The 20,318-nt window shown below is 42.0% G+C and overlaps 1 protein-coding gene across 24 annotated transcripts in view; it reads left to right on the top strand.

The window, feature by feature from the left end:
* TCF4 (transcription factor 4) overlaps positions 1-9,274 on the top strand; it is a 341,209-nt gene extending 331,935 nt beyond the window's left edge. For 23 of the 24 annotated variants that reach the window (XM_084780519.1, XM_084780533.1, XM_084780534.1 and 20 more), the window contains 3 exons: positions 3,248-3,477; positions 4,162-4,311; positions 4,476-9,274. In XM_084780519.1, the coding sequence (XP_084636645.1) occupies positions 3,248-3,477; positions 4,162-4,298 (367 nt within the window). In that variant the 3' untranslated portion in view covers positions 4,299-4,311; positions 4,476-9,274. The remainder of the gene's footprint in view (positions 1-3,247; positions 3,478-4,161; positions 4,312-4,475) is intronic. The other variant, XM_084780535.1, reaches the window with a different exon arrangement.
* Positions 9,275-20,318: the final 11,044 nt, after the last annotated feature.

Genomic DNA, 20,318 nt, shown 5'->3' with positions numbered 1-20,318 from the left:
TTAATTCCTTTATTGGACTTTGATGAAGTGAACAGAACAGGAAGAAACTGCTCAGTTTTTTCCTGGCAGGTAAAGCCTCAGATGAAAAGAAAACGAAAGGCCTGTTCTAGAAGCATTTGCAGTATCGGTTCAGATACCTGCATTCTATTGACGCCTAAAGGCCTTTGAATTTGCAAATTTGGACCCAATGCTAATTGCACACCATAAAATTCTTTGTACTCGATTCATGTGAGAACAGTTTCTTGTTAAAACTGTATTCTTCAAATTTGGCCAAAAGTGGTTTTTCCTAAAGTCTTTCTAAAAAGGGGAGGGGGTGGATTTTAGCCATGCTAAAGAGTCAATTGACTGTGTATACAACTGTAAGGGTTTTTTTGTCTCATCTCTAAGAAAATTCTGATTTGTCAGTTTTATCCTGAACAGGTTGCTGTGTGTAAAATAAATTCTAATGCTTTTCCCTCCTCTCTGGTACTAATAACACAACTGCCGGGGGATAGCTTTGAGTTGATGTTCTTAAAGATCTGGTACCTTTACATTCAATGTGTCACAAACTCAAGGCTGGTAATCAGGTGATTCGGCACCCATACTTGTTGCTCTCCTTCCTTTGGGTTAATTTTCTTTGCAGATTACCCAGTTGTGCCAAGCCCATAGCTTTTTTTTTTTAAAGGTTGTGGTTCTCAGGGCTACAGCTGGCATCTTTCATGAATCACATTCGCAGTGCCCTCTCACGTCTTCATAGCTATCATGACAAACTGCCTTCTCTGTCCTGCTACTCCTTGCTCCAGAGATGCTAAAAGCTTCTGTCTCACCCCTCTTTCCCATCACTGCACTTGGCTGATTTGTGGCCACAGTGGCAAGAAAGCCTCTGGTAGGGATTTCACTTCCTAAACAGTTTCTGTTAGCCAAGTCAGTTCTTGATAATTTAGTGGCTATCACTTGTATACATGGGTTCTTTGAAGTTTCAGAACATCATTTTACTTGCCACTAAGTGTCTTCTTGTTAATAGTCATTCTCATGCCATTTACAGTGTGTGCCTTGCAGGGTCTGCAGAGAAGCAATGTGTTTCCAATCTAGTTTATGTCCATGAGCAATCCATTTCTGTGAGTAACTAATTTCTAATTAGTCATTAGCCTGAAAACTTTTAGAGAAAAACCCATTTTCTGGTTCCCCCTTAGGTAGGGTATAGCACATGGTCAGCATCTAAAACATATCTCCAGTCATTTGCTTTGGGATAAGCCTCACAGAGACTCAACTACTTCGTCTTTGCTTAATGGTATGCAGGAACAATATAATCACAGCCTGCATTTCCTTGATGCCAGCAGCAATTCTGGGAGAGGGAAAAAAGGGGGAGGGGGAGCCAGGAAGAAAATGAGGAAGCAGAGAACGAAGATGGTCTGCCCTAGGCTTCAGTTTGGGGTGTACTGGCAGCATAGGAGGTCAGAAGTCCAGCATTACATTTCACCACTGCATCCCCAGCACACACTCTTCTGTGCCAGCACACGCACATCCTCAGGGCTTTACAGAGTGCAAGAATGCGACTCCTGTGTCCTCCTGGTTAGTGCTCTTTTAGGGTAGTTGGCCCTGTTTGCAGTTGAATGCCACCTGAGGACTTTCTCTTCTTCTGTTTTTGTTAGCATACGTTCCTGTACAGAGTGATGGGCTTCATGATGTCATTTCCTTCGAGCCCACCACGGATGTTGAGCATCCCACGCAGTCCTTTCCCTTGCTCCCCTTCACTATCCAGCATTGTGCTCAGTTCTTCTGCCACACTCAGGAGGGTGAAACCAGGTTCCTTGACTGTCACCTTGTACAAAAGTCCTGCATCGATGGAGGACCCAGTTGTGAAATCCGAGACTAGAAAGAAACATAGAGAAAGCATGTCAAGATACAGGGATGGGCAAGGGCATTCTCAGTAGGGTCCAGGGACAGGCACGCTGGAAGGCTGCACCCACACCTTTGAAGTCAGCATTCCTTCCATGCGTAGTGAAGCGCTGCCCTGCCACATCCTCAGTTCTAAGTATGAGGATCCGTCATCTTCGCTCTTTGAACATTTGGGGCCTAGGAGATTGTAAGCTGCTTTTCAAAGTTCTGTAGCCGGTGGCTTGGCCTGAAAGCAGTCACCTCACTATTGTCTGCTCCTCCCTCTTCCTCCCTTCCTCTCCCCTCCCCTCCCCTCCTTCCCTACCTCTCCCTCTCCTCCTCTGTTATTTCCTTTTTATTGACCTAATGTGTCTTAAATCCAGAATCCAGAAAAGATTTTTGCTCATGGAGGGTTTTTTTTTTTCTTTTTTGGTATTGATGTATCTTTTTGAGACCAAAAAAAAAAATCTCTTCCAACTTCCTTTTCTTTATAATAGCTCTCAAAATGTTTGACATCCTGGCTCCATGGACCCATCTGTGAATGCTATGTTTTCCAGATGGTTCATCCACCTTCTACTGCAAAGCCTCAGATGGGTCACTATGACCATCAGAGATGGCCAGAACCCAACCTTAGGCATACTGAACCATGTTTCTGTGATATATCACAGAATATTTTAGTTCTAACAGAGTCCTGTCTGGCTTCCTTTGTGACTCGCAGGGCTGGTGGCCCGTTATAAAGGGGAGGTCTTTGGGTTCGTATTGTGTTACACAGCTGATGCCAATTCAGGTTTTTCTCGACTTATTTTGGAGATCACAAGCATCCATAAGGTGAAAGATCATGGAAATCAAGTTTGTTTAGTTTTCCCAACTTTCTATTTAGTGTGTAGAGCATTTATTGTCAAGACAGACGAGGCTGCGTGTTGGGCAGTCTGCAGGGGTGGACACTGTCTGCTCTCTGATATTTCTAGTTCATACTTCCATTAACCTGGCTTGTGTTTACTGTGATCTACCAAATCCTGGTTGCCAATCACTTATGTTCCATAGGTTTCACTATCACAGGATGAGAAAGAAAATGTTGACGATTGTTTGAGCAAGCTTGTGTTTTCATCAGTGTAAGCTAAGCTTGGGTCTGCATGAAGACGGTCCCTACAGCAGGATGAGCACTCTTTGGCCATGCTGGAGCCCACCTCGTCATCTTCTATTTGATTTGGATAAAGTCTCTGGGAACAAGCCAAAGTTCCCTGCGTGCATTTCCTAAACCAACCCCATGGTCAGATGGAGGTCAAACGGATACAGTTCTGCTAAAGGATGGAGCTGACAAGTCTAAAAGAAAGACGTAACACCGATTCCCAATGCCATTAGTAAAGGTCTCCTCCTTTTTGCCTTACAGCAATAACGACGATGAGGACCTGACCCCGGAGCAGAAGGCTGAACGCGAGAAGGAGCGGAGGATGGCTAACAATGCCCGTGAGCGCCTTCGGGTCCGCGATATCAATGAGGCTTTCAAGGAGCTGGGCCGCATGGTGCAGCTCCACCTCAAGAGTGACAAGCCTCAGACCAAGCTCCTGATTCTCCACCAGGCCGTGGCTGTCATCCTCAGCCTGGAGCAACAAGTGCGAGGTCGGCAGCTAGATGCTTACACACCCTCCACAGAACTGCTTAGATGAATCTAAATTCATGTCCCGTGATTAAGCTGTAGACCGTTCTAACTAGTGGTATAGTACAGCTTTTCCTCATGTGCTATCCATCCCCAGAGTCACTGGGACCCGTAGTTTGCCAGTTAGACAAAGGCTGGGTAGCCAGTGAGCAGCAAGTTTCTGCCTGTCTCTGTCTTGCCAGGACTGGATTACAAATCGGCTGTTGCGCCTGGCTTTTCTGGGGTTTGGGCACTGAACTCAGGTCCTCAGGCTCACACAATAATCACTCCTGTTGAGCTATCTGTCTTCCTGACCCTGGTTTTTTTTTTTGTTTGTTTTTTTTTAATGTTGGCTGCTGTTGTTTTCACGAAGGCTCTTGTTCTATAACTCAGAGTAGCCTAGAACTCTGCAAAGCAGAAACTGAGCTTAAATTCACCGGCCTCAGCCGTTACACCTGCCTCTCTACTGTAAGCTGATGGTGCGGATTCCGTGTGCAGTCAGTGGCCACTCAGATGAGGCGCCCACTCCAGCACCTTTGCTAACTGCTCCTCTCCTCCGGTAGTACACAATGGAGCCTGGCTGTCTGGCATGAGCAGAGTGAGTGCTTCTCCACACCCGCTGTGGAGCCCTGTGCTGACTGAATGCCCTGTGCTTTCACCTCCCACAGAAAGGAATCTGAATCCGAAAGCTGCCTGTCTGAAAAGAAGGGAGGAAGAGAAGGTGTCCTCAGAGCCTCCCCCACTGTCCTTGGCTGGCCCGCACCCTGGGATGGGAGATGCAGCGAATCACATGGGCCAGATGTGAAAAGGTACGCTGGGTAAGTTCCCCACCATTGCTGTGCTCCTGTAGTTCCCGGGTCTTCCTGAGATTAGCCAATGTTTTTCTTTCTTAAAAACAAAGGAGGGCTTTTAAAAAATAATAATAAAAATTATTTTTCTATTACTATATTAATTATTTTTTTTTCTCCTTTTCCCATCTCAGGTCCAAGATGCCACCTTGCTTCATTAAAACAAGAGACCACTTCCTTAACAGCTGTATTATCCTAAACCCACATAAACACTGCTCCTTGACCCCCTTTTTTTTTTTTTTGTAATATAAGACAAGTCTGAGTAGTTATGAATCGCAGACGCAAGAGGTTTCAGCATTCCCAATTATCAGAAAACAGAAAAACAAACAAAAAAATGAAGGAAAGAAAGAAGGAAAGAAAGAAAAAAAAAGTGCAACTTGAGCGGCGACTTGTTTAACATATCATTGTGAATGTGCGCAGCGGTATGTACAGGCTGAGACACAGCCCAGAGACTGAATGGCAATCCTTCCACACTGTGGAGCAATGCATTTGTGCCTAAACTTTTGGAAAAAAAATATAATTAATTTGTAAGTCTGAAAAAAAATATTTAATTTAAAAAAATTGTAAACTTGCAATAATGAAAAAGTGTACTTCTGAAGAAAACGACATGAACGTTTTTGTTGGTATTCAAGTCAGCTAGTGTTTCTAATTACGGATATCGAGTAGGGGGAGCCCGGCTGCCCTCAAAACAAAACCAGCAAACGTCCTGATGGCAACGAAATGACATTAGCCATTCCTTAGGGTAGGAGGGACAGATGGATGTTATAGACCTATGACAAATATATATATAAATATATATATAAATATATATTAAAAATTTAGTGACTATGGTAAGCTTTTGTTCATTTGTTTCAGACTTTTTTCTCCTGTAAAAAAATAGTACTGATTAACTTTTTTAAAAGAAAGATTTTACTGTAAATATGGAATTTTTTTTTGTCTGATTTTTTTGTCCCTTCCCCTGGTTTGTTATCGTAACCTGTAGTGCCAACTCTGCCTCCGGAGGGGCAGTGCAGGACGAAATGCTGACCCTGGTGTTGCTTCTCATTCATAAATAGTAGAAAGTTGTTTCTCCAGTCTTTTGGGAACACAGGACTTAAAAGTCACATCATGTGTAGAAATTACATGCAGCATTGCCCAGGCAAGGCAAAAAGTGTTTGTCTGGCTTGTGGCGCTGCCCTTGTTACCCTCTCCTGGGATTTTCAGAGGTACACGGTTAGAATGCTACAATGTTACCACTGTGCCTTCCAATGTTTATATCATCGGAAACATAACATAATCAAAGTGGCTGTGATTTAACAAAATGATTCAAGTGTTGCCTACCTGTGTAGCCGAAGTAGTGTGCAGTGAGGCGTTTCTGAATACATGGTCAGATTTTTGGAAAAAATACAAAAAATAAAAAAATCAAAAAAATCAAAAAATAATAAAAGAGTCAAGGTCAAAAACCGTCAAATGACAAAATTGCAAGTAGTGTGACAGAGCTGATTGATTTTGTTGCTTCTTGGTATTTTTTTTGTTTTTCAAAAATGGGTTTACTAAAAAGAAGATGACTTACCTGCCTCCTCCTTCGTCTGAAAAAATGCCAACCAATCATGCAGCATTATAGCAAGCCTTATAAACCCTAAAGCATTAAGTTGCACTTTGATGAGGAGGAGTAGTGCAGTATTCTCTGGCCAGTATGAATGAAGTTTATACTTAACATTTGATAGAAACATAGATCAAACTATGGCACAGCGACTCATCAGATAGCTAGCGTTGACTCTGGGCACAATTGAACCAATTCCCATCGTAAATCTTCCTAATGATTGACTTTGGTGTGTAGTGCAGTAAACAAATAGTGCTCCTACTTAAGCATTTGTCAGCATCCTTTTGTCTCGAACTTGTTTCTATTTTTACAGCCACACGATCTTGGCATGTATTAAGGAAAAAAAAAATCCCTGTTGAAGTAGTTTTTCCACCTATCAGCACTGAGTAAATGCCATAAATCCACGGAAATGGTCTAAACGCCCCACCTGTTGTCCTGTTTTACCAGTTATATTAGTGATGAAACACATTTGTAAATTTTATGCAACCAATGGCAAACCTATCATTATTTTGAAACTGTGTATGTAAAAGTTATATTTTTACATGTAGACTCTTGTTATTATGTGTTTTAATTCATTGTATCAGGTTTTTTGTTTGTTTGTTTTTTTTATTTTCTAAACTGTGTGGTTTAAAAGTCATTTAAATGAAATAGTGAGCTACAAGAATCTGAAATTTATGTTTGTTTCTGAAAATGTAAGAACAATAAGATAGTTACCGTGTGGTCACCTTTTACAAACCCATAAACATTTTGATTAGGGGTGTGTGTGTATGTGTGTGTGTGTGTGTGTGTGTGTGTGTGTGTGTGTGTGTGTGTGCGCGTGTGTATTGAAAACTGTAAATATGTTCAGTAGTGATAAAACTAAAATGCTTTGATTTGTTGAGAAGTTCCTCAAATGTGGAGGTGGATTGAAAATGTAGGAGAAGAGCAGAAATCAAATTTCACGAAAAGTTCTTTGGGGCTTTCCTGTGAAACGTGCGAACAAAGGGGCTCAAAGAAGGTCATGGAAGATGCTAGTGTCCACCCCTCCCCCTGAATGGTGGAAAGCACGTGTGCTTGTTCTCTCGCCATGTTCAGCATTTCCTTTTCGTGAGACATTCTGCACTCATTTTGTATAGTCTACCAAGGCGGGTATCCCTAGGAACAAACAATATTATAATATAGGAAGCAGATATACTCTGATCACATTCAGGATTAAGTGTATAGAAGAGAATATGGTGTTTACTCTTTAGGGAACTGGAAATACTCCCTGCGTTGATGTACATTTTCAGAAAGGCACTTTTGATACATGATATCACAAAGGTGCTTACTAAAAGCTGAATTACAGTTTCTCAAATCTGTAAACAAAGCAAAAGGATCACAATCATTTGATTAATTTTTTTTTTTTGTCAATTGGTGCTTTTATATTTTGTTCTCTCAAACAGAGGAAAAGCTGCAATTTCTTGGTCACCAGCTTTGATGTATTCATTACTTGGTAATGTAATACGGCTATTGTCAAATTCCTTTTGGAAATAAGCAAAAGACTCCCGATAGGCCACCGGCAGCTGCTGGCTGCTTTCTGCTGGGTGGAGAAACATGATCTGACCCTCTCTGTAATAATCGGGCTGTATCTCCAGTTTTAAAAAGAGAAGAAAGGGAATGTGGCCTTTTTAATGTGTTTTTTTATTATTCTTATTCTTATTCTTGTTATTTTGTAATTATCAAACCCAGGTAAGATATTGGTATTCCTGCACTGGATTTTTGAAAGGAACTTAGCAGAAGACAGAAGTAAAGTACTATAAACACACGTCATAGGGTTCATACTACGTGGATACGCATGACAACGGTGAAGCGTGGGCTAGGGGCAGTTTAAGAGACTCAGGCTTTGAAAGCAACTTGGAACAGTTGATCCACCTCCACATTCAAGTAATTTATGAATATGCAGAATTAGGAATCTATCCATCTAGGCGTTCTTCCCCGTTTGTCTTCTGTGTCGCTGTGAGGAACACTAATGCTTACACAACTGTCAGTTCACCAGTAGTACAGCGGATTCTGACTCGGTCTTCCGATTCCTGGTTTTGTTTTCTTCACTTTTTCCCCCCTATCTCTTGATTTTGTTGTTATTATTATTATTATTAATTATTATTATTATTATTATTGCTCATGATCTTTGTTTCGATGAGGGGTTGGGAAGTGGGAGGGAGTCGAACTGAGACTAGGGGTTAAGAGGATTTTTTTTTTTCATCTTTGCATCCAACAGGCAGAATACGGTCTGTGTCCAAACCGAACTTAAGTCAGGAAACGAAACCATTCAGCATAAACAAGCACAAAAATGTAGTCTGCCGGCTGACTGGAATCAAAAATAAATAACTGCATAAAAAATAAATAAAAAGGTGAAGATGGAATGTGATGAATTCCAAGACAATGGGGCACCAAGGCCTGTAGGCCTCCTCTTGGTTTTTGCTTTGGTTCTGTTTGTTTTCTTTAGAGATGTTCTTTCTCATGGGACTTGAAGTGACTCATCTCTGTGCAGTGCTGGTTTTGCCATATGCTCATTTCAAGTATTATAGACATATGTAATGGTGAAATATATGAACTGTGGCCTTTTTCATTCTTGTTACTTGTGATGCAATTAAGTGAAGATAAGAAAAAAAAAGCAGAGATTTACCATGTCTCAGTGCCTGGCTTTTTGTTATAAAGCTTCGTCTGTCTAGTGCTCTTTTTGCTATAAAATAGACTGTAGTACACCCTAGTAGGAAAAAAAACTAAATTTAAAAATAAAAAAATATATTTGGCTTATTTTTCGCAGGAGCAATCCTTTTATACCATGAATATTACAAAAAAAATTGTCAGATTCTGAATATTTCTTCTTTGTAGATTTTTGGAATCATTATGAGTAAAAGTTTGTTACTTTATTTTACTATTTAAAAGATGTTATTTTACCATGTGTTAGTCAGATGAAACTGTATGGTAGCTTCTTCTGTTTGTTTTAGTTTTTCTGTTTTTAGTTGTAGGTCGCAGTATGGACTTTTTTTTTTCTTTTTTTCTTTTTTTTTTTCTTTTTTGCGACTGTACACATAGCTGCAGCATTAAAAACTTTAAAAAAATGTTTAAAAAAAAGAAAAAAAGGGAAAACATTAAAAAAAAAAGATAAACAGTTACACCTTGTTTTCAATGTGTGGCTGAGTGCCTCGATTTTTCATGTTTTTGGTGTATTTCTGATTTGTAGAAGTGTCCAAACAGGTTGTGTGCTGGACTTCCTTCACGAGCAAACAACCCAGCTTGGTCTAGGCCATTACCTGTTCCCATCTGTAGTTATTCGATGAAGTCATGTACATGACAGTTCTGTAGCAATAAATGTGCCATTTTTATAAACTGTCTCTGACACTCGTTTCATTTCACTTCGCATTGTGCACACAGCTCTCTTCTGTAAAACCACAGCTACTGTTCCTTTTTTTTTTTTTTTACTGAGTGTTGGAGGTATTGACAATTGAATAAAACATTAAAAAAATAGCCCACAAAAACAAATTGAAAGGCAAAGCCCATGGTTCCTCAAGAAGATGTGCCCCTTAATGAGAATGGAACAGGGATGCGTGCAAAACACAAAGAAAGCGCTCTAGAGGATTAACTGAAGGAAGGCGACTCACGCGCATGCGCATGTTACACACTGAAGCTATGCACTCCAAGAGCCCTGAACTGCGCCAGTGTTTCGGGCTTTGCAGCAGGTTGCTGAGTCTTCGCAGCCCAGAACTTTCTGGATCAGGTGGTCCGCTTTTTAGCAAAACATTCTCAGCTAGATCTTTCCAGTCGAAACAAATAAAATAAATGAGACTCCAGGACAATTTTATTTTGTTTCACTTGTCAAAGCTACATATTGTTATTTGCAGTTATATACTATTATACTGTACCAATGCTGTCTTAGACTATGCCCATCACGCCAGATTCTGGTTGATCCTGTTGACTATTATCCCAGATGTAAGCAGCCAGATAAGTGTTTTTCTTTTTCTTTTTGTAGCTTGTACAACTGATGTGTGTCACCTGTGAGAGGGAAAAAAAACTGTACAGATTAAAATGATGCAGTGTTATGTACTGTAAGTTAATATTTTTGTAGAATGGACACCAGCCTTCTTTACAGAACTTGAAGGCTGCTTGGCATTGCGCTATGGAGATGTAATGTGGCTTACGCTATGAAGGAAAGCCTCTGGCACAGGAGCTCTTAATGGAATGTTCTAAGTGGGTGCGTGGGATTGGGGAATGTCTCCGATATTCTTGTATTCTTTCTCCCTGGGTGTAGTGACTAGTTATCTGAAAGATGATGTTGTAATACCATTTGGTTCTTGTGTAAAGTTCCCTCCTTAGCCAAATGTTGGGAGTTTGTTCCTCCCTCCCTCCCTTCCCTGCCATCCCCTCCCCCCCATTTTCTTTTGAATTGGATTGTTTGCAGATATTTCAATTTTATGAAATTTCCAAAGATTTTGGTTGATAATCCCTTTAACCTTTACAATGATTTGAGATGTTCTTATGTTCTTACTGTGTGTTTTAAATATATATAAAAGAGCCACAAGCGCTTAGTCTTTTAGTATTATATTTGATCATATAATTTCTATGATATTAAGAAAAGGGAGATGAACTAGGCACCTGTTCAGTGCCTCCCATAATCCCTTAACACTGGATTCTACTTCAGAGAACACATGACCAGGCATGTGAATTTAGACTCCAAATAGAACTTAGACCACCCAGGAAAGTATGCTATTCATTTCCATGTTAACACGATACTCCTATATTAGTAATGGGGAAGGAAAAAGGCATCACAAAAGGTAAAATTGGACACTATTTTTAGTCTCATAACTTGATCCATTCATATAAAACCAAGTGAAATTTCTATTCTAGACTTTAGTTGCAGGCCACCTTTCTCTTGACTAAGAAACATTGAATGTAGCCTTCTTCAAGGCAGAGCAGCTAGCATGCTGCTTGATGATCACCCCAGGACCCCACACTTACCTTGCACTGCAAGCCACCTGCCCTGCCAGGGAGACCTCATGCTCTGTGAGTGTGCTCCTGCCTCAGACAAGTCCCGGGTCTATGTTTTCCCTGGCCAGCACCGATGCTATCAAGAAACACGGCCCCTTTTTGAAAGGACTAGGTGGGCAAACCAACCCCCAAATCAGCTTGGTATTGGTTCGATAAGCAAATACGCATTGAGTAAAATCCACAAGTCTCAAGAACAGGAATGTGTGATGTCACCAGTTACCGGCCTGTGTGCACCACTGCAGTGCTAAGAGGACAGGTGCTATGGAATCCATCAGTTAAAACAGCTAGATACCCACTTGCCAGGGATGTGAAATTCTGGCTTAAGATGAAGGCATTTACCCCCAAGCACAGCATATGCCCTATTGGCGTAGGCAGCCCCTTCTACCTCCCTTCATGTTATGGCGGGTACCTTCAGTCACTGTCTTATACTATACTTGACTTAATGGAAATTTTGATAGTGAGAGAAACCACTCCAAGAAAAACACAAGAATCACCATGTTCCATTCTAAGAAGCTGATGCACAGCTTATGAGTCTAGGCAGGGACAGTTGTTCACAGAGTACAGGGTAGAAAACTTGTAGTGTAAAGTAACCAAACCTTTCAAAAGTCATGAAACCAACCCCAGTGTCCTCCATGGAACTTGCTGAGCCTAAACAGAACTGGACTGTTGTCTGGCTTTTCTGAGTTTAAAAAAAAAAAAGACCCTTTGTGTAATGCAGAAAATAATATGGTCCTCATCCACATCTGTTATGCTATATTTAGAAGTCAAATAGCTTTGGCATTGGCAAGAACCCACATGCTTCTAGCAGGAAACAGACACTGGCCAAAGTGCTAATGCCCGCACGGAATCTGACCTGCCAGCTTGTGATTTCCCACAAGCACCATCCCCGTTGAGAAACCTTCATTCTTTGTACACACATGTACGCACACACACACACACACACACACACACACACACACACACACACCACTTACAGTGCAGAATATGGAAACTTGCGTTCTGAAAGGAATTATGTTGCTGAGCCTTTTTACAGCTAGCTCCTAGGAGCATGTCCGAGGCCTTGGAGCTTAAACAAAGAGCCAGTGTCCTGGCTTTGGGCCAGTCCAGTCCCACCAGCTCAGTCAGTCTCCTTTCCACTGTCCTTCCCTGGTTTCTTCCAGCAGAGGCCCTAATCTCCTGGGCTCCTACCTTAGTCTCCACATTGTTTGCATTTTACCAGACAGGAACATTTTTCTGTTCTCAGAGGTCTATCTAAGTCAATTTCTTTCACTCTGGCCTATTGTTAGACAATACGGCAAAACAGCTTGATTTTGGGGAATGAGTTTTAGCATACAGAGTCATCACAAATGTGTAATGCCACGTGTTTATGCACCCATTCTCCCCTAAGGGGAAAATGTTATACAATCGTTGTACCTTTATCCTAGCCAAGGCATCAGTGAGTATCAGTGCCTCATTTAAACGGCACTGGTCTTTCAGTTCTCCTTTTCTGTCGGAGGGCCCTGAACTACTATAGTTCAGCCTTTTTACATTTGGGATGCTGGTTCTGGCAGTATAGGTGGAGCCTGTGGGGTGGGCCTTGGGCTTGAGGTCCTTTCAAGTCACATCGATACATTGCCTACACAAATTCTAGAACAAAATAAAGTTCCTCTTAGTGTCACTCCTCCTTCCCTCTTTAGTGAAAGGAATTGGAGCCATAAAAGCAAGGAAAGGAAGGGAGAAAAGTCGAGTGACTGTAAGTTGATTAGATCATAAGTTGTGTCCTTCACCAGCGTGTTCATTTTGAATGCTGATGGATTCAAAGCTCTGTAGAGTTAAGAGGCAACAGTCCGCATCTGTAAGAAGGCAGAAGAGAGAGACAGCAGGTGCACCTTAGGACTGTAGAAATGTCACAAGGCCATCTAACCACACAGGGCATAATGACAAGAGCCACTGGGGTAGGTTCCCCAAAAGACAAGACAATTGTAAAAGTGACCAGGTATGAGACACCTTTTCTGGTGGTGGCAGGGTGGGGGGGTGGGGGGGACAGCAGCTCTGGACTTAAAGCAATGTGGTTCTCTCTGTGTTATCTAGAGTGATGCTTGTAGGAAGGTGACAGTAATTCAAACCATCAGTCTCACCTCTCCATCACCAAAAATACTTTAAACCCTTGTGCTGCCTCTGGTAAACAGATTATGTGAGGCTCTCTGTGCAGGGCTTTGTAGGTGAAGAGAACTAGAAATATGAGGTCTCTTACTGATCTGAAGCACAAGCTAAGCGTACCATGTACAGAAGACTCAAGACAGTGGCCAACCTCTGAAAGGCTCTCTGCTTACCTGACTCTGCCCTCATTCCCCAGGCAATACGCTATAGTTTAAGGAGAGGACCACTTTTACCTTCCAGCGCCAGAGCATGCAAGCAACTTAAAAACAGCAAATACCACGAATGGGAGCTGGTTTAGACCAGAAATGGGGAAGCTGGCATGTAACTGATGCCATGAAGAGTGATACAGTGGTTAGCGTGAGAATAGACTGACCCAATGTAGCAGCCATACACAGGAAGATATAGTATTAAGCTGTGTGTGGAGAACGTTCCACATGATGGGAGAGATGAGGCTCTGGGTGAGTCAGGTGTCTGAAGAGAATGCATGCAGCAAAGAGAGAAAAAGATGTCTGAGTGAAGAGATCTTGTGGAGTGAGGCAAAACTATCATTTTAATTTTTATCCAGCTTTGCTCCAAACACCATTTACATTCACACTGCCAGCATAGCGATAATGAAAGAGACACTTTATCTTCTTCTCTATGTCTCAAATACATTTTCATTGATCCTCCATACAAAGCTAAGAATTGGTCTCACCCTCTACACCTTCAAAAGAGAAAGAGAGCAATGGAAGTTCCGGGGCTGCAGCCATGCTGGCAACAGAAGCACATGCTGTCACAGGCCGACTGGCCAGCACTGGTGGAGTTCTTTGCTGTTTGGGGGAAGCAGTCCCTGGCTCTAGTTAAAACATGTCTTCTGACCATCCTAATCCAGAATATGGTACCACTTGTGGGCTTTCAGGCTGCAGCCGTCCTGCCTGAGGATACTCCTTCTTCAAACCAGCTTCTGCCGGCTTCCTTCCAACCAGTCAGCTCAGCACCCCAAAGCGTGCCAGTCTCCAAGCCTTTGTTTAATCCCAGGTTCCCTCTTTCCCTCTACACACGTGCTCGTGTGTGTGCGCGCACACATCTGGAGATCATAGATAGATCCTATATCAAAACTACTGATGGGTACCAAAAAGAAAGCAAGTTTGTAACTGAAATTCTCCTGCAGTAGAAACAAAACACACACCCAAGTATAAGTGAGAAATAATATATACATCTTGTTGAACTATGTCACAGAACACGGCTTCCTAACTTGTTCTGAGTTCTCGTGTTATTCAGTCGACATAATTCTGTCAGCTGGACATGATGGCAATATGTCCAAATGCAGACATAAAAGCTGAGGGAGGTTGTTAGGCAAGTAACCGTCAAGGGCAAGATTGAGATCCAAGGCATCTGACTCTTAGAAACAGGCCCTAAATTTTCTGTGTGGCATGAACAGTAGTCATAAGAGCAAATAATATATTTACACAGCCATGTGAAGAGGTTCACAAAGAGAAACACATGGGCCAGAGACATTACACTAAGCTTCTAAGAAAAAGCCTCTAGTAAATGACTAAGCGGAGGAGATAGCATGTGGGTCGAACTGTCTACATTGACAAATGTGAACACAGGTGTCACAGGCCCTCACCCAAGGGCAGTGTCATCTTTAAACAAACATCATGTCAGTTCTTTGAACCAGTCAGCACATGGAAGCCATGTCATGAGGATATGTTTGAGTGTCCATTCTGCCAGCTCTGAAAGCAATTTGGAAGCTCTATGTTGTGAGTCGCCTGAGGGCAGACAGCTAATGGTCTCCCCTAGAGGGACAGCAGGCTCCTTTCAACTTGTCCAAGGAAAATTCCAAGAGAACCTTGGACCTGGTACCCCATTATTTATACCCCTACTTCACAAGGCCACTGCGTCCTGCTTAGATCAAATGCTTACGCTCTCCTGGGACCTCTGCTGAACACCTGCTGAACATGGCTGCCAAACAGAGATGGCTAAGAAAGAAGGATGGGTACCAAATCTCTTCTTAGTAGCCTGCTATCCTTCCTCTGAGTGCCACCGGGCCTCCCCATCAAGGGGACATGGTCAAATATGAGGCACCAGAGTTCATGTGAAAGTCAGTTCCCACTCTCCACCCAACTGTGGAAAATGTCCTGTCCATTGGCTAGATCTGGGTAGGGGTTCAATGTTTACTGCATGTATTGTCCTTGGTTGGTGCAGTAGTTTGGGGGAGGAGGTCTCCCTCAGTCACAGTCATAGGGGAGGGGAATAGGGTGAAAGCAGAGGGAGAGAGGAATGGGAGGATACAAGGGACGAGATAATAATTGAGATGTAATATGAATGAATTAATAAAAAAATAAAGAAAAACAAAGAAGAATACAGGGATAGTGGGGTGAGAGGGACACTTCTCAGCGAGAGGGCAGAAGGATACAATCAGGGTGGGTTTAGGATGGAGTAGAAGGAACTTAGTTCCGGAAAGATGGAATGATGGAAGAGAAATGAGAGGAGGTTCCAGCTTTGATGGAGGTGAGTATAGACATCTGTGAAACCAAGCACCTCACCTTGGAAAAATGTGTCTGCCTTGTCCTGGTAGGGAGACACCAATCCCTTCCTTTTCCTGGGCCAATTAGGAGTCAGCCACTTCTTGAAAGAGGAAATGATGCTTACCTGTACTTCCTGTCTACTCAGATCATTAATTTTATTCCTTCTCAAGTCTCTGACAAGGTTGAAGACCAGATTGTTTAGTTTTACAATTAAGCTTAGTTGTTTAGGGGTTAAGATGTTTTTAGGTCTAGTTAGATGTTTTAAGTTAATAAAGATGAGATATGATAGATATTGATATATATTCAGAATTTTAGATGCACCAAGATAGGAAAGATGTTCTCTTCAAGGTCGCCAAATACAAATAGCCAAAACACTATGAATGTAACATTCTATAATTCCTGATTGTTTTGTGGTTTTTCTTGCTGTAGGGAGTTATATGTGTAATAATAGAAATGTATATGTAAAAAAAAGAAAAATTATAAGACTGGCTTAAACCAGTATTGGGGCAAGGTCAATTAAGAGAGATCATCCTTGATGGGACCTGTCAGAAGACGCCCCTGTTTATAGTCCCATCTGTTTTCATGACAAGCATACATATTCATAATATAGTGGGATGTTCAGCCTTGGCATATGGAGATCATCCAAAGTTACATAAGCATCCATGTGTCCATCAGGGTAAGAGTCTGCTCCATTCCCACCCATGGAATCAACAATTACCTGAGAAAGAACACTGGCCTTTTAAGTCACACACTTGCTTGGTCACTTCCTCTCTGTAGAGAATGCTGTATGGATTTACTCTCACTTTTAAGGAATTTCTACTTTTGCTACCATTAGTCAGTGTCCAGTCCATCGTTCACAATGCAAACCAGATTAGCCGCTGGTATAACTTGCAGAAGACAGACATCAACGGGTGGACAGACACAGGCCAAAGTGCCAAGTTCCAAATGGCTTTAAGAGTTGAAAACAGTGAGTAAACGAGATGACTGTTGGGCAGAAGAATAGAGGTCTGGATGGTGGAAATATGTTTGTGTGTGCATGTGAGTATGTGTGTGTGTGTAAGTGTGTGTGTGTGAGAGAGAGAGAGACAGAGAGACAGAGAGACAGAGACAAAGAGACAGACAGAGAGAGACAGAGAGGCAGAGAGACAGAGACAGAGTTGCTCTGTAAGGACACATGTACCATTAAGAGTCAGTCTGTCCTGCCAGGAGTGAGGCGCCCAGGTGTTCTTGCTCTGACCTTTGACCTAGAACTTTCGGTACAAGGATAATGGTCTGACAGAGAATGACCTAACCAGAGACCAAATAGTAAACTTGAGTTCTCAGAAGTTCCAGTTCTCTCAGATGAAGTCTGTGTCCTGATTGGATGTAAAGCATTAATAATTTGTCTCAGGAGGCAGGAGCATGACCAGTCCCATGTTTTCTATAGCAAACCTGCTCTTCAATTTACCCACTGAAGAGACTTGTAGCTGTGTGCTAAAGGAAAGTTCCAGGAGGCCATCTTGCTACTGGCATTAAATAGTTTAACCAAAATTAGAAGGATAGTGGGGTGGCTTGGTTGTTTCTATCTGTGCTGGAGAATTTGGAAATAATGAAAATGGTGAATTTAGAAGCTTTCCCCTCCCAGCCTGCTGTCTCAATAAAGGAACTGAAAACGTTCTCCCATGGAGAATTCTCCTGGAATAGCCAGACCTTTGTTTTCCTAAAGAAAAAGAAAGCCCAAATCTCCGGTAATGGCATCACAGAAGGAATTGGGTCTTCAGCTTCCAGGCAAGGGTCTCCTTTGCTAAGCTCAGAGTATAGTTGGGAAGAAATAGAATCCTAAAGATAGGGCATGGGATGTGTGGGTAAGGGCATTCAGTAAAACTAAATGCATTACTCTGATGTCCTGCAAAGCTTCCCCATGGCACAACAAGCAGCCCTTCCAACTGTGCTTGAGGGGTTTAGGCAGGCCTACTTGAGGAAAGTTACTTTCACACTGCTGGGCCCCAAAACCTGTCCTTGTAGGTCTTTTCCTTCCAGACACACAACCAGGCTCATGTTCCAGCAGATGCTGGTGGGGTGAGGTACAAAACATAACCCACGAACGGGAACAATATACCCTAAAACAACTGAATGATTTTGCCAAGCTCTAATGATGGAAATCTGGGGAACATGTGTGGGAGTGGATGTTATGGGTGTGGGATCAAGGAGGAAGAAATACATAATTGGATCCAGCCAAACTAATTGATATAGACTTACTCACCAAGCGGAGACTCTAAATTGAGTGTTTTTAGCCCAAGGGGGCTTCAAATGGTTCTAATAATTTACTTTGTTTGGCAAGAATATGGACCCAAAGTAGAGCGACTCTAAGTAAAGTTGAAATGCTAGAACTTTCTGATGTCCCACAAAGCCACAAAGAGCCACATGCCAAGGGAAATCAGAGCACTAGAGTACATTAATCACGTGACTCTAAACATCCACTCAGAGGAATTCTGTAGAGCATGACCTTCACTCCAGTGTTGAAAAGCGAACTCCTGGGAGAAGTTCAAGTATTCCCAAGAGGAATGGCAGGATCAGGAGTGGTAGAAGAAACTTTCTATAAGAACCAAGTGAGACAAAGCAAAACCTGACTTGGGGAAGGGTAGCACTGGATAACTCATCACTGTATCCCTGCATGGAAAAGAAAAGGAAAGCTTACTAGATTCTAACTTAGTCTGTGTAGAGAATTAAAGTCAGAGGCCCAGCATGGTGGCTCATGCCTTTAATCCCAGCACTTGGGAAGCAGAGGCTAACAAATCTCTGTGAGTTTAGGCTAGCCTCGTCTACCTAGTGAGTTCCAACTACAAGGGCTATGTCTCAAACAAATAAAAAGAATCAAAGTCAGAGTGGAATTAGCAGAAGCATCCCATCTTCCCAGCCAGTTTTCAAATTTCAGTGGTTCAGATACCCAGAGGCTGCACTGTGACAGAAGGACACACAGCCAAAACTCATAGTCAAACTTCTACATAAGATGTGTGGCCATGTACTAGCATGATCGGGCACTGGAAGAAACAATCCTATGTTCCCAAATATATTTCACACTGGCTCTGAACTAACTCCTTGTGATTCAAATAACACTGTGAATGATAAAAATTTTGGAAAACTTGAATGTATTATTATGGCAGCTTCTAAATCCTTGAAGTTTTTTTTCTAGTGAATTCCAAGATGATATTAATATACATACTTATTAATAAAATATTTTATTAAGTCAATATTTGGAAAATGGATGTAACTCAGCCAGTAGCCAATATGTAAAGTTACACATTCATGTATGATGAGGTCCATTCAAAATGTATGGTGTAAATTTTCATGGAACAGAACACAGAGCTTGTTGACATGGTCTCAGATTCTACATGGCAGTTAACCTTCCAGAAATGGCCACTTGCTAAGTTCTGGTCCAGTATTATAAAAGAATACATAAACACAATGATCTGAAAAGGCCAATGTTTGTTAAGCCCATCCAAGTGACATACTTGTATGAGGCTCATGTCCCTTCACACTTTCAACCAAAGGGACATCCCACAAGAGATTGAACGCAGCATCCATCTGTCTTACATTAGGATCTCTAGGGGATTGTAAAATATAAAATGACATTGCTATTCCTTTCCACAGCTATGTATGTAGACATGTGTATGCAGGTGCATGTGTGTTGGGGTACACGGGTTTTACATGCACATGTGTATGTGTATGTGTATGTGGAAGCCTGAGGAAGAGTTTGGATGTCACCTACTTTGGTTTTTTATCACAAGGTCACTCACTAGCCTAGAGCTTGCTAAGTGAGCTAGATTGCTTTGCCAGGGTGTGCTAGCTATCCTCCTATCTCCCCTTCCCCGCCCCCCTCCCTGGGCTAGACACATGTGCCACCGTTCTAGCTCTTTTAAATGTAACTTCTGGGGAATCCAGCTCAAGTCTTCATTCTTTCAAGGCAAGCAATCCACCAGCTCAGCTCCCCAGGCTTGGTTCCACTCTGCTTATTAAGCTATCTGGAACATGTTATTTTGTTGTTTAAAATTATCTCATTTTTAAAGACTTAATGTCTTCATTTGTTTTTTAAATAAGCAGGCAATTTCTTTTCTCACTTTTAGTCTCTAGTGTGGTAGTTATTGAAAGGTTAGAATTCACATAAATGAAATTTCTTTGGAGCCCTCTATATATTTTAAGACCATAAGCAAAATCCATAAGCGCTATGAGCTTTGTTGCCAATGGTCCTGTCAGTTGTACCCAGTGAGTATAAAATCATCCAAGATGGCCAAGAGAAGAATGGTCACACTGAGCGAAAAAGACACTGAGTCAGCATGATTCCACACATGCTATTATAGTTGTCTGCCTGGGCCGCCTTCACGGAATACCACAGTTTTGCATCAAACAACAGAAGTTTATGATCTCACAGCGCTGTGGCCAGCAGGGATTATGAAAGCACTCTTCCTGACTTGAAGATGAGCATCTTCTGGCTGTGTACTCACATGAGTTTTCTTCTATGTGCAAGAGAGAGAGAGAGAGAGAGAGAGAGAGAGAGAGAGAGAGAGAGAGAGAGAGAGAGAGAGCGCTTGCTGCTTCTCTGCTGTCTCCTCTAAGGACATCAGGGTGAGTTTCTAAACTGTTTGGATCTCAGAACTGTTCTGTTGACGTCACACTTTGACTCTATACAGAGCAAATAAGGACCTTGAAATCTCTTCATTGACTTTCCTTGCAGGGACACCATGATCAATGATCACATGCTA

This window comes from Acomys minous (genome assembly GCF_964271855.1).
Source record: "Acomys minous genome assembly, chromosome: 4".
In the NCBI taxonomy this organism is placed as follows: Eukaryota; Metazoa; Chordata; class Mammalia; order Rodentia; family Muridae; genus Acomys; species Acomys minous.
Note: the sequence above shows the minus strand (reverse complement) of the source record. Positions and strands in the feature narration are given on the sequence as shown.